This window comes from Bubalus kerabau, chromosome 2 (genome assembly GCF_029407905.1).
Source record: "Bubalus kerabau isolate K-KA32 ecotype Philippines breed swamp buffalo chromosome 2, PCC_UOA_SB_1v2, whole genome shotgun sequence".
NCBI classification, from domain to species: Eukaryota; Metazoa; Chordata; class Mammalia; order Artiodactyla; family Bovidae; genus Bubalus; species Bubalus kerabau.
The window spans coordinates 144,234,376-144,248,781 of NC_073625.1; the positions used below are offsets into that span (position 1 = coordinate 144,234,376).

At 38.9% G+C, this 14,406-nt stretch overlaps 1 protein-coding gene across 7 annotated transcripts in view; it reads left to right on the forward strand.

The window, feature by feature from the left end:
• Positions 1-14,406, forward strand: part of MECOM (MDS1 and EVI1 complex locus) — a 637,339-nt gene that overhangs the window by 300,214 nt on the left and 322,719 nt on the right. For all 7 annotated transcript variants that reach the window (XM_055569124.1, XM_055569123.1, XM_055569119.1 and 4 more), the window contains exon 2: positions 2,519-2,856. In XM_055569124.1, the coding sequence (XP_055425099.1) occupies positions 2,519-2,856 (338 nt within the window). The remainder of the gene's footprint in view (positions 1-2,518; positions 2,857-14,406) is intronic.

Below are 14,406 nucleotides of genomic sequence, written 5' to 3' on the forward strand. Positions count from 1 at the left end.
GTGGTGTCATCTGCATATCTGAGGTTATTGATATTTCTCCTGGCAATCTTGAGTCCAGCTTGTGTTTCTTCCAGTCCAGCGTTTCTCATGATGTACAAAAGATAGAGATAAGTTTATTCTGGCCTGGGGACTCCTACTGAGGAGTATTGAGATTAAAAGAGAAAGAATGGTTTCAGAATGAGAGAGGTTCTGTTCCAAGCCTGTTTTACTTGTGGACATTGGGAATTACTGGAGGCTACTGCACAGAAAAATTTATATACCAGGAAGATAAATTCAGCAGCATTGTACAGGCTCAGTGTGAAAGGACTGGAAAGATGTTAGAGGTCTAGAGATCCATTTAGAGGACTGTTAAAAAATTCAGGAATGAAAACATGGATTGAAAGAATGGGGTAAAGGTAAAAATCTTACAAGAAGAATGGACAGCATTTAATGACTGAATAGATTGAGGATGAAGGAGACAAAATATCCATGTTAAATTTTTAAAACCTTGAACATGGATAATTTGAGGGAAAATATTATTTTCAATAGAAATGGGGAAATGGGAGGACACTTGATTTGAAGGTAGATGATAATATGCAAGATTTTGGATATGCTGAACTTGAATGATAATAAGCTTGTTATGTTGAGATCAGATGTCTCATTGAAATAAGGCTGGGTCTTGATTTGATCCTTAGTTTAAATGGCATTATCTCATTTGACTCAAGAACCAAGCTCTTCATTAGAAAGATACTTTTGCATGTATAATCACTTTGCACTTCACAAAACTTTAAGAGGAGTCATACTTGATGGACAATTTTTAATAGGTGTTATAGTTAATTAAATTCCATAATGACTCAAAGAAGGCATTGGGAGTAGAACTCAGATATTCTACCCTCTAGCCCAATAAAGTATCTTGGAAGATTTTAATAATTCATAGAACTGTAAGATTGATGGGATCTAAAGTGTCATCTAGTCTAGTCATTAACCTAAAGCTACAATTCCTCCATATCAACCCTAATTCACGGCTATCTAGGCTATATTAGAACCCCCGTGCTGGGGAACTTTAGGTGACCCATTTAACTTTGGATGGCTCTGATTGAAGTCTGTCTTCTTGTAATTTTAAGCCATTTTTCTTAGTTCCCCCATTGAATATCTACAAACTGAGCAAATTAGGTATGACTCTCAGTCTGTAATCCTAGTGGAAACATGTGTTTATTTTCTTTAAGGTAACAAATCCCCTTCAACTGGTGGGAAATGCATACTTAGTTATTATTCTTTATGCTTCCTCCATTCCAAAGGTGCGGAAAGATCTTAAGGCTGACGTGGTGTGGTCATTTACTTCGGCGTGGGGCTGTACTGCTCCAGGGAGCCCTTGGAGCTCCAGGGTTGAGGGTGCAAACCCCTAGTTACTCTCTTCCGCTCTCCTCTCAAAGATGGTCTTGCCATCTCCTCCAGGCAAGACCTCTGCTCCATGCAGAGTCTCTCTGCTGCTAACTCACTTCAGTTGTGTCCGACTCTGTGCGACCCCGTAGACGGCAGCCCACCAGGCTCCCCCGTCCCTGGGATTCTCCAGGCAAGAACACTGGAGTGGGTTGCCATTTCCTTCTCCAATGCATGAAAGTGAAAGTCAAGTCGCTCAGTCGTGTCTGACTCCTAGCGACCCCATGGACTGGAGCCTACCAGGCTCCTCCATCCATGGGATTTTCCAGGCAAGAGTACTGGAGTGGGGCGCCATTGCCTTCTCCGAGAGTCTCTCTGATTTCTACTTTTCTCAGTCTGGAGGAAATTCACTCTCTTTTTTGGTACACCCCATGACACCATCTTCTCTTTGTTCCCTCTGGGAAATTCACCTAATTTCTTCAATGATTTTAGCTTTTATAAATGTCCAGAGGAAGCACTAGCATCAAATAACTTTTAACTCTCTGTTCTGCGTAAGCTACTGAGGCAAAGAAATACCACAGGCTCAACGGTGTGTTTGAAATGGGAAAGGAAAAACAGAGAAAGAACAAACATAAATTAACCTTTCAATAAATAATCTTGCCATATGAACTTAAGCCCTGTGGCTCATGGAAGCCTTTGGACTCTCTTGTGATTCTACTACAATTTAGTCCAAGATACCTCTGCATGATATAACCTTCTAAGACATTGTATAATGCTATCAGCTCCCAATTTGGGATGGTTTGCAGAGTTGTAGTTACGCATATGTTTACTCTTAATCTCTACTTTATTCATAATAATAATTAAATTGCTGATTGTTTCCCAGCTGGATAATAGATTGAGCTGACCCATGAGAGTACTGACAGTTAAAGATTAGCTCATTTGATTTATGGATTCAACAGAGATAAACCAAAGAGGAAATAATCCCTCCCCCCCTTCATCTGTAAATAACAGAGGTTTTAATGAAGGCATATTTTAACAATGGTCTTTCCTATTTTTTTTTTTTTTTAAAGAGCAACAGCATTATAAAGTGAATATTGGGATGTGGAATTCTGTCTCTTTTATATTAGTAGAAATTTATGAAGTTTTTATTTATTCACAGATAATGAGTGTGTATATGGCAGCTACCCTGAAATTCCTTTGGAAGAAATGCCAGATGCAGATGGAGTAGCCAGTGCTCTATCCCTCAGTATTCAAGAGCCATGCTCTCCAGCCACATCCAGTGAAGCGTTCACTCCAAAGGAGGGCTCTCCTTACAAAGCCCCCATCTACATCCCTGATGATATCCCCATTCCTGCTGAGTTTGAACTTCGAGAGTCAAATATGCCTGGAGCAGGCCTTGGAATATGGACCAAAAGGAAAATTGAAGCAGGTGAAAAGTTTGGGCCTTATGTGGGAGAGCAGAGGTCAAACCTGAAAGACCCTAGTTATGGATGGGAGGTAAGAATATCTTTTGAGTTAATACATGTATGTATATTAAGATGTGTAAAGAAGAGATTACTTTTAAAAATGTCCATAATATAAGCAAATTCCATTTGTTGCAAAATATCTTCAAATAGAGTTTTAAGGATGAACCTCTCTTACAATTTTCACTGCTTTATAGAAACAAAGTATTGCTTGAAAGTATAGCATGATAGAAAGGAACCCAACTAATGAATGGTCAGAGGATAGTGTCTTGAAAATGTATTAAAGGATACAAATATAGTTCTTAAACTAATATTTGGAAACATTAAAGGTGGCCATCTCTAAGGTATGTGGCATAAGCAAACAGAATAGTCATATGACATGTTTATTGTATTTTGTCTGTACTCTTTTGGCAAGTGGGCTTGGAAGATTGGAGGAAACATTTGTTTTCTCCATCTTGTAGCTTTGAGTTAATTTGGTTTTACTTTCATTTTACGTGTTTATTTTGCTCTGTATTCTAATATATTTTCCCCCTCTTTTGGTCATCCCGATTTGATTATACATGTCTCCAGAATATGTGTACTGTACTGAATCTTGTGATGGTTATTTATATTCAGATTGATTTAATGAGTAATTCATGTATAAACATGGCAGCAAAAAGCAATATGAAAATCAGTTGCTAGTTTCAGCCATTCTTTTTTAGAGAACTCATCTGGAAATATGTAAGAAAGGGAAGTTATGTTCTGATTACAAAATCTAAATTAATTTTATTTTGATAAGGACAGGTAAACTAGTTATTCTCTTGAGTTTATAATTTTTGGACAAAATTAGTGTATATATATATACACATGTATATGTATATATATTCCCCACTTATTTTTATAACTTGAAAATTTTTGTAGTTATATTACAGCATCATATTTTCTGGAATAGCTGACCTATATCTGAAAAACTTGTAGGTAATTTCTATATGGACAAGAAAGTGATTTTTGGAGATATGATTGACCTTTGGTTTTACAGTTTTAGTTAGATAGAAGTCGGATAAACTAGATTTATTTTAGTATGTTCTCTTAATATTTATGATCATTAATGGAATATCTGGTTAGCTTTTAAAATAGAAATAAATATGCAGTGCCCTCAGGACTTAATTTCAAATTTTGTCCCTTTGCTTTATCTGTGTCCCCTTGTGAAATCCACTCAAAATGCCATAAATAAAACAATTCTTATTCAAATTCTGAAATGCTAAAAGTTAAGATCCAGATTTGACATAATTACAAGTGAGAAATCCTTCCTTAGTTTTGCTCTTGACCGCAGCTCTGGTAAAGTGGTTTAGCTACTCTACTTCTAGACGTGTCTATTGATAAGAGATTTTTAAAAAATCACTGTAGCATTAACTGATATGTGAGTTGAATATGTTTTAAACCAAATGCGTACAAACTTTACGTCATTATCGTTCACCTTAAAATAATGGCTATAAACATTCCACTAATAAGTAACTCATTAACTCATTAAACTTTTATTACAAAATCTCTAGAGTTAAACAACAAGTGCAGTACTGCTGGAGATTTTCCAGAAGGCTTGGAATAAAACAAGACTTAATAATGAAATCATTTTGCAATTCCAGGGTTGGTAAATGCAGGTCTGTGCCTCTTTAAACGGAGAAGGCAATGGCAACCCACTCCAGTACTCTTGCCTGGGAAATCCCATGGACAGAGGAGCTTGGTAGGCTGCAGTCCATGGGGTCGCTAAGAGTCGGACACAACTGAGCGACTTCACTTTCACTTTTCACTTTCATGCATTGGAGAAGGAAATGGCAACCCACTCCAGTGTTCTTGCCTGGAGAATCCCAGGGACGGGAGCCTGGTGGGCTGCCGTCTATGGGGTCACACAGAGTCGGACACGACTGATGTGACTTAGCAGCCTCTTTAAACAGGATACCTGTGGATTTGGGGATGAACCTGGTGATAGTTGGTAAATGCGGGGTTGGTAAATTCCAGGGTTGGTAAATGCAGGTCTGTGCCTCTTTAAACAGGATACCTGTAGATTTGGGGATGAACCTGGTGATAGTTCTGCATTTAGAGGAAATGTAAAAATAATTAATTTTTTTCTCCGTGGAATAAAATGTCTTTAGCACATACATGGGCAAATGCTTACCCTGAGAAATAATTATTTTCATTATGTCAAAACGGACTTATTTTGTTGCTTGGAATTCAAGGTAATTTTATAACAAGTTCATGACTGTTTGCTACACACCAACCATTTCCTTTCTGTCCATCAAGAATTCAGTTGATGGTCAATGCGGTGGTTTTCTTTTCTTTAGTGGTTTCCCTTGCGTTTATTTTTTAAAAATCATTTTATTTATTTATTTTTGGCTGTGTTGGGTCTTCGTTGCTGCACAGGCTTTTCTCTCATTGCGGTGAGTGGGACTGCTGTCCAATTGTGGTACCCTAGTGGGCTTCTCACTGCGGTGGCCCTCCAGTTGCAGAGCACAGACTCTAGAGTGTATGGGCTCAGTAGTTGTGGCTGTGGGCTCAGTAGTTGTGGCTGTGGGCTCAGTAGTTGTGGCTGTGGGCTCTAGAGCACAGGCTCAGTGGCTGTGGGTTGGTAAATGCAGGTCTGTGCCTCTTTAAACAGGATACCTGTGGATTTGGGGATGAACCTGGTGATAGTTCTGCATTCAGAGGAAATGCAAAAATAATTAGTTGCTTAGTTGCTTTATGGCATGTGAGATCTTTCCCGACCAGGGCTGGAATCTGTGTCTCCTGCATTGGCAGGCATATTCTTACCCGCTAAGCCATCAGGGAAGCCCTGTCCTTGCTTTTGAGAGTGTGGATTGTCTGTTCTAGATGTATTGTGAATCAAGCAAGAGCAAGGGCTTTTAAAAAATTTTTTTTGGTGTAATTTTGGCAAAATTGTTATCCACAGAGGAACAGTTGAGTTCTTGACTTTAGTATTTTCTTTGTTTTTTTAAAATCTTACCCTGCTTAATACAAAATCCAATCATGATCAACAAAGGCACTTGCACAAAGCTTCTGACCTACTCGCATGTGCTCTTTTAAATCATTCTTATGTCATATTTGTCCTCAACTGTAGCTGATTTCCCTCCTGTTTGGTTGGACAGATAGTTGTGATTAACAAGTGTGGCTTCTTTTTCTGATACTGTTTCATTTTTAAAAACGATGAATTGAAGGAGAAAATAACCTCTTAGGCCAAAAAGAATAAACTTGAATGGAGGAAATCCAGATTCATCCAGCAGTTATTCAGTGCTACTGTCCGTCAGATTCTGCACTAAGTGTTTCCTTGAGAGAATCCCAGCCTATCAAAACTGAACAAGCCATTCCTATCTCTAGTACTACCCTTGCTCTTTTCTCCCTATAAAATTCCCTTCCCTGTGCATTTCCTGTTTAATAAATTGGACTACCATCTGTCCACCTGCTCAAGCCAAAAAATGGGTCATCTTTGACTCTACTGTCTCCCACACCAACCTTATCTGATTTATAGTTCCTCTGTTCTTTCAAAGCCTCCATTCTTTGCACATACTGGTCTCCATACCTGGGAATCTCCTTTTCCTTCCTGTTCCTAGCAAGTTTATATCCATTCCTCAAGTTCTCTTCTTCCATGTCATCATCCCTGATCCTCCTATTAAAAATTTAGTACTGCTTAAATTTTTCCTCACCATAGCATTGAGTTAATCCATACTAAAAAACATAAAGCATTGTGCAGCATCCAAATTGTTTGCCTAGTTTCCCTAATATGGGCTTCCCTAGTGGCTCAGACGGTAAAGCGTCTGTCTACAAGGCAGGAGACCTGGATTCGATCCCTGGGTTGGGAAGATCCCCCGGAGAAGGAAATGGCAGCCCACTCCAGTATTCTTGCCTGGAAAATCCCATGGACCGCACAGCCTGGTAGTTTCCCTAATAGAGCAATATTTCCATGAGAGCTGGCATAGCTGTATCCTCTAAGTGCAATGTCTTGATGATGTCCTCTCTGTGGTGCCTGTGGTGTTGCCCAGTGCTAAGTGTATTATCCAAAATAGTCAGGATTAGTCAACTCAGGCTGCTATGAACAATATATTATAGACTGGGTGGCTGAAATACCAGAAATTTATTTTCTCGCCATTCTGGAGATTAGAAATGTGAGATCAGAGTTTCAGCTGATTTTGTTCCTGGTGAGGACTCTCTTCCTGGCTAGCAGATATTGTCTTCTTGCTATGCTTTCACTTGGCCATTTCGAAGCGCATGAACATGCATACACACCCACACAGAGAGAGGGAGGGAGAGAGAAAAGGGTGGTGGTTGATACACTCTGGTGTCCTTTCTTCTTTTAAGGACACTAATCTTATTGCATCAGGACCCCACCCTTATGATCTCACTGAACTTTAATTACCTCTTAAAAGCTTCCCAGGTGGCATTACGGTGAAGATCACTCAGTCGTGTCCGACTCTTTGCGACGCCATGGACTGTAGCCTACCAGGATCCTCTGTCCCTGGGATATTCCAGGCAATAGTACTGGAGTGGATTGCCATTTCCTTCTCCAGGGAACTTCCTGATCCAGGGATCGAACCTGGGTCTCCCATATTGTAGACAGATGCTTAACCCTCTGAGCCACCAGGGTGGCATTAGTGGTAAATAACTTGCTTGCCAGTGCTAGGAGACACAAGTGACCTCCCTGGGTTGGGAAGATCCCCTTGAGGAGGCATGCAACCCACTCTAGTATTCTTGTCTGGAGAATCCCATGGACAGAGGAGCCTGGTGGGCTATGGTCCATAGGGTTACACAGAGTCAGACATGACTGAAGTAACTGTACACAAAGGCCTTATCAACAAATGTGGTCACATTGGGTGCTAATGGTCCAACATCAAGATTTAGGGGTGACTCAAACATTTAGTCTATAACACAGATAGTTAACAAATAACTGTTTAGTAGCAAAACGAGTGAAAGAATGAAAGAATCAATGAGAGAAAGAATGAATGGATATAGGATTATGTTACTCCGAAAGAGATGGCAAGGAGTGAGTGCCCAACATTTCTCATGATGTACTCTGCATATAAGTTAAATAAGCAGGGTGACAATATACAGCCTTGATGTACTCCTTTTCCTATTTGGAACCAGTCTGTTGTTCCATGTCCAGTTCTAACTATTGCTTCCTGACCTGCATACAGATTTCTCAAGAGGCAGGTGGTCTGGTATTCCCATCTCTTTAAGAATTTTCCACAGTTTATTGTGATCCACACAGTCAAAGGCTTTGGCATAGTCAATAAAGCAGAAATAGATGTTTTTCTAGAACTCTCTTGCTTTTTCAATGATCCAGCAGATGTTGTCAATTTGATATCTGGTTCCTCTGCCTTTTCTAAAACCAGCTTGAACATCTGGAATTTCACAGTTCACGTATTGCTGAAGCCTGGCTTGGAGAATTTTAAGCATTACTTTACTAGCGTGTGAGATGAGTGCAATTGTGCGGTAGTTTGAGCATTCTTTGGCATTGCCTTTCTTTGGGATTGGAATGAAAACTGACCTTTTCCAGTCCTGTGGCCACTGCTGAGTTTTCCAAATTTGCTGGCATATTGAGTGCAGCACTTTCACAGCATCATCTTTCAGGATTTGAAATAGCTCAACTGGAATTCCATCACCTCCACTAGCTTTGTTCATAGTGATGCTTCCTAAGGCTCACTTGACTTCACCTTCCAGGATGTCTGGCTCTAGGTGAGTGTGAGTGATCACACCATCATGATCATCTGGGTCGTGAAGATCTTTTTTGTACAGTTCTTCTGTGTATTCTTGCCACCTCTTCTTAATATCTTCTGCTTCTGATAAGTTTGTATTTTAGAGAAATAGGGTATTTTTGAAAATATGATTTATAGACCAATATATATATAGCTAGTTAAATTAAGCTATAGACATAAAAACATCATTTGTATAATTTCTCTCAAACCAGTACTGATTTAATAAGGAAGATCTTTAAAAATGATATTAGAGTTTGGCAGTGATTTCTACTTTGCAAAGCCTAGGACTTGTCTCTAACAAAAAGATTTTCAAAGACTGGAGTAGTGCTTAATTATCTCTAGGACCCGAAAGTATTAGCTGTGGAACACTTTTCTTAGGTTCAGAACTTTGCCAATTGAGTGAAGAATAATTTAAAAAATTCTGTTGGCTCAAGTTGAGATTTCCTTGTATGTTTTCTTCTAAGGATGATCAATGCATGATAGCATAGGAATTGCTTGGCAGAACAGAAGGGAGCAGGCTTCTTGAGGGAGACTTTCCAGGCTCAAATCTTCCTCAAGGTCTGTGTCCTAGTTGAATGATTTGGGTAAAGTTACTAAATCAGCTGTCCCTCAGTTTATTTCTATGTCAGAGGGTGATAATGATTGTACTTATCCAGTTAGGGTTGTTGTGAAAATAAAATGTGACATTGTGTGTCAAAAGCCTACCAAAGAGCCTTCCATGTGGCACAAGAGCTTAAGAAAGGTGAAAAAGAACAAAACTTTGGCTAAAGCATAGATCTAGTCCAGGGTCATTGGATAGGGCAAAAGCCACTTATATTTTATCTATTGATTTTCATAAACAATTTTTCTTTCTCCCACTTCTTGTTTTCTAGAAATGCTGTTACTTGCAGGATGGTCTAATTATGTGACTCTGAATTTGTTTGAAAAGGAGACACTGATGGCTTCCTAGTTAACCTTTAAAACAAGGATTCAGGAGAGATCCATAAATTTCTTTTAAGCCAAAAAATAATTTGGATGGAACATTTTTTTTAATAGTGAAATGGGTCATTAGTAAAAGGGGGTGATGTTTTGTTTCTTTGGAATATTGCCATTTAGCACATTTTCTTTGTCTGTATTTGTTGTCATTGGCCGTCATAAAACTCTCCAAGTAGATGTAGGTCCATGTACCTCTGAGTTGCCAAATCCTCTATTCTGTCTGTCTTACCCAGAATTGCTGTAGATTACTTTGATTGGTTAAAATGCAGTGTATGAACTTGGCTTTTTGTTTGCTCCCCTCAAACATATACCTATGCAGTCATAGAAAAATAATGACGTGAGTGGATAGTAAATTTTTCTTATGTTCCGTTAAATAGATGGGAAGGAATAGTGGAAAGAGATTTTACTGGAGTCAGAAATTCATTAAATAATTTTGATGCAGTGCTTTGACAGTACATTATATTCTAGCCATGCAGTCCTGAAACGTGATATTACAATGAATGTGTGCCTCTCTAGATCATTTTAAAAGAAATAGTTCTCACGTTTGTAAGTTTGGTTTTGAGTCCTGCAGCGAAGCCTTACCCATTGAAACATGAAATCTATATGTTAACTGAAACATGAGTATCCATTAAAGCAACAACAGCATCAAACTTTCAAGATACCTAACGACTGAGTTTAGAGTCAGGAGCTGACAATCAAATAATGTATGTTTGGTAATAAAGAAGAATGGGGTAATTTGGGATTTTAAATATATGTACCAGGTATCTGAATAGCAATATTTCTCACCTATTTCTTTCTAGGTCTGACTGGGCCCAAAATGAATTTTCTCTGGTTTGGCATTGATTTCAGAGAAAATGATTATTCATAAAGGAGAAAGAAAGTTTACCTGACAAGTTGCATATCTTAAAGCTGGATAACTAAGAAATGATGACCTTTGTCTTAATAATTCTGAAATGAATTGATTCCAATAGAATTATTATTTCACCAATTATCCCAAAGGGTGTCTTTAATAGGAAGTAGGAAAGAAAAATGAAATTTAATAATGAATGTATAATATCATAAAACTTTGTATTACAAAGTATTAAGTTTTTAAAATATTATTTATAAGCTGACAAATACAGTTTGGGCATTGAGTTTTACTCTGTGATGAATTAAGAAGTGAGAAAATGCCAAGAGAAAAAGTGAGGCTTAGTAGCACCCTGCACATGACTGTCATTGGAACCCAAGAAGATATTATGGATTCTCTTAGAATATAATGAAATGAAGAAAGAAAAGAATGTACAATTTATTTTATTCATTTTACCCTTTAAGAATACATAGCAGAAACTAAATCTTGCATTGTTAAAAGAAAATAGAAGCTTACACTCCTGGCATTTGTTTTGACCTAGGCTCAAGGGGGATCTCTCTTTTTTGGTGAAAATGTCAGAATCCCATTACCCCTACTCACATATACTATGTCATCTTATACCTTCTTTCACGAAAGGTGTTGATGAAGTTCAGCATGTCTACTCATCTTACTGCTATTTTGACAGCCTCTCATACTTCCGAAGTGTAGCCAAAGATATATGCAAATCTGATATCAGATATTTTTAAAAGTTCCCCCAAATATCAAGAGTCTTGTTTTACTCTGCTTGCCTTGGTGATCAATTAGAATTTGCAGAAGTCATTCATTTTTCAAAAGCATATTGGGTGATTTTCTTCCAATTGCAAGTGTTATCTCACAAAATGGACCCAAATGAATTTCTTTCTTATTTGTTCACCCACACATCTGCATGATTATTGCTTCCCTTTTTTGTTGCTAAATCAATAGTAAAACTCATGGGTTCAAAAAATGAAATGTTCAAGAAAGATCCTCTTTTAATAGACTTGACAATTGACTCCAGGATTTGGTCAGTCCAGGGGCAGAGATTCTTTGTAAGGCTTTGTTATTCTAGAACACTTAGAAGTTGGGACCACTGCATAGGATATTCTGTTCTCTAAGCTTCTCCCTCAAGGATAAATTAGGAAGCAGAGAAAAGTAGTAAGGCGTAGCTGATTCAGATCTGTCTTAGAAGGATAAAAAACTTGGTTAAGCTTCTTTGCTCCCTAGTTTATTTAGGGTAGTAATATGGAGAGACTTGGTTCAAATAATGATAAACTGATACTGTGGAGACGTGTGGACACTGAGAGGATTGTACACTGTTTCATTTGAGCAATACATAAGAATTTTATTAATGTAGCATCTTAGCTTCTCAAAGTTTTTTACATTGACAGAATCATATAACAATTTTGATGAAGTCCTCCTTTTTATGTATCTTTCAAGAAATTAAAAATGAGTTATTATTTCAGCTAATTACTGAAAATTTAGCAAACAAATACTATCCTCATTTTTCCTCTCTTACATCTTTTGGACTTCCCATGATGTGGCTGAAGCTGAGGTTAGGTCAAATATTGTATACTTTTTAAGAATATTTTCTACATGGTAATTAGTAGAATTGTCAAGCCAAAAAAATCACAGAGAGCAAGATGTAGACAGTCATCATTATGACAAAGAATGATAAAAAACATCATGTGTGTTTGGAGCAAATATATACCCACAGCTACCTGTTAGGTTGTCCTTTCTTTCAAGTTGATATTTGATATAACAAGAATTTAGTATAACAGAGAGTTTTCACAGTACTTTTGTTATAAAAGGAACTTTTGCTTGTACTGATAGAAGGTGAACAAACATTACAGAGAAATAGCCTGCTTCACTGAGCAGCTCCACACCACTGTGTGAGCTGAGTCCATGTGACCAAAGGAGCAAGTCTCAGAGATGTCTTCTCAGAGGAACATTCATGGCCAGGAATAAGACATGAAGATTCAAAAACAATGAAAAGTTTATTCTAGGATTGTCGGTCATTAGCTCTTTTACTCTTTCAATATCTCAGGCCTCTAGCAGGTGCTTCTTTCAAACACTCTCTCTTTTTAAACACCATTCTCATAATTGCCCCCCTGTCTTATATATATATATATATATATATATATATATATATGTGTGTGTGTGTGTGTGTGTGTGTATATATATATATATATATATATATATAGATAGATAGATAGATAGATAGATAGATAAAGCAGGCAGGGAGAGAGGTTGCTTCAGTCATGTTCTACTCTTTTTGTGACCCCATGAACTGTAGCCTGCCAGGTTCCTCTGTCCATGGGATTCTTCAGACAAGAATACTGGAGTGGGTTGCTATGCCCTCCTCCAGGGGATCTTCCAGAGCCAGGGATCGAACCGTTGTCTCTTGAAGCTCCTGAATTGCCAGGCTGGTTCTTTACCATTAGCCTACCAGGAAAGCCCTGCATTCTAGTATTACCTAGTAAAGGTTGCCTAGTATCTGGATTTGGTTAATAAACAAGGACTCAGCCCTTGATCCAGGAAAAAGACTCCTCCCTCCCTGGGGCCAGTATGGGCAGAGGATGATGATTATAGATGCCTCTGCTCTGAAATCTCTTTTATTCCTGCCACACCTGCACTTGGAGTTTTCCCTCATGCACAGGAAAATGCATGCATTTTCTGTGGCTATGATTATATTTTCTATGACTTGTATTAACATTACCTGCAACCAGTGGCCAAGATCTGAGAGAGGTGGACACTTGAGCCTCCTTTACAGCGGGCTGGCAGTGGTGTTTTCCTCTGGCACTGCAACTCACCGCCCAGGCTTCCCAGGCATGCATGGTGCTGCACAGAAGCCTCAAGTGCTGGTAGTCACAGGTGTGGATGATTTGTTTTTTCTCTTTTTCATTTGTTTAGATTCTTGTGGTACGAATTCAGCAGGTGTGTGACAGCAGCATAGAGTCTCCACCCTGTCACAGAGGCCAGCTGCCTCCCAAAAAAAAAAAAAAAGATGTTCTTTTTGGTCCCACAACACTGTCAGCTTAAATCCTTGTTTTCCTGGAAACCTCACCCAAGGGCAAGACTCTGCCTAACCAATGAGTTAGGGTAGGTTCATCTCAATAGATGAGCAAGAAGAGTTTCCTTGTATGAACCTGGTCTACAAGCTGGAGCAGGTTATCTGGCTCTGCCCTCCTGGATTTTGCTTCTTTTTTCTTCTTTCTAACTTGAGCTGGTATCATTCCAAATACAGGGATATAGAAAACCCTGGACTTGGTTTCCAGAAAGATATAAACCATGCTGGGATGCTTTTGTTGACGTATACATTTCTGCCTCTGTGATTGAGACTAAATATAGGATCACAGATGGAGCGTGGCTGTGTGTGGAGTTACCAGCCATCTCCTCAGGAAGTCACAAATCCTGGGATCCAGTCGGGTCAGTGTAGGGCAAAGTCACCTTGGAGATTATCCCAGACCATGTCTAGCTTTAGTGAAGCGTGGGGGAGGCTAGCTACAGTAACACTGAGGGAACCAGATCATTAGAGAAGGAGGGAACCAAGAATTACTGCTGTCAGGATGTCAGCATGTGGGGCTAGGCCATTCAGCCATTCCCTCTCTTCACCCTTCTTAACTTTTTGAAGATTTTTATTATGGCTTCTCTTGGCTAGGTGACTGTATCTAAAGGAATAGATGGTGGTGGTGGTTTAGTTGCTAAGTCCTTTCAGACTCTTGCAACCACATGGACTGGAGCCCACGAGGCTCCTCTGTGTGTTGGTTTTCCCAGGCAAGAATACTGTTGTGGGTTGCCATTTCCTTCTCCACAGAATCTTCCTGACCTAGAACCTGAACCTGTGTCTCCTGTATTGCAGGCAGATTCTTTACCGCTGATCCACCACACACCTTAGATAACTCAGTTTCCCTTCGTCACAGACCCTTCCACAGTTTTTCTCCTAGAATTAAGCTTGGAGTTTATTTGATGTTGTTTTTACTCGTGTACACGTAGTATAGGTGGGAATTTCAGAGGCAGGGGGAGG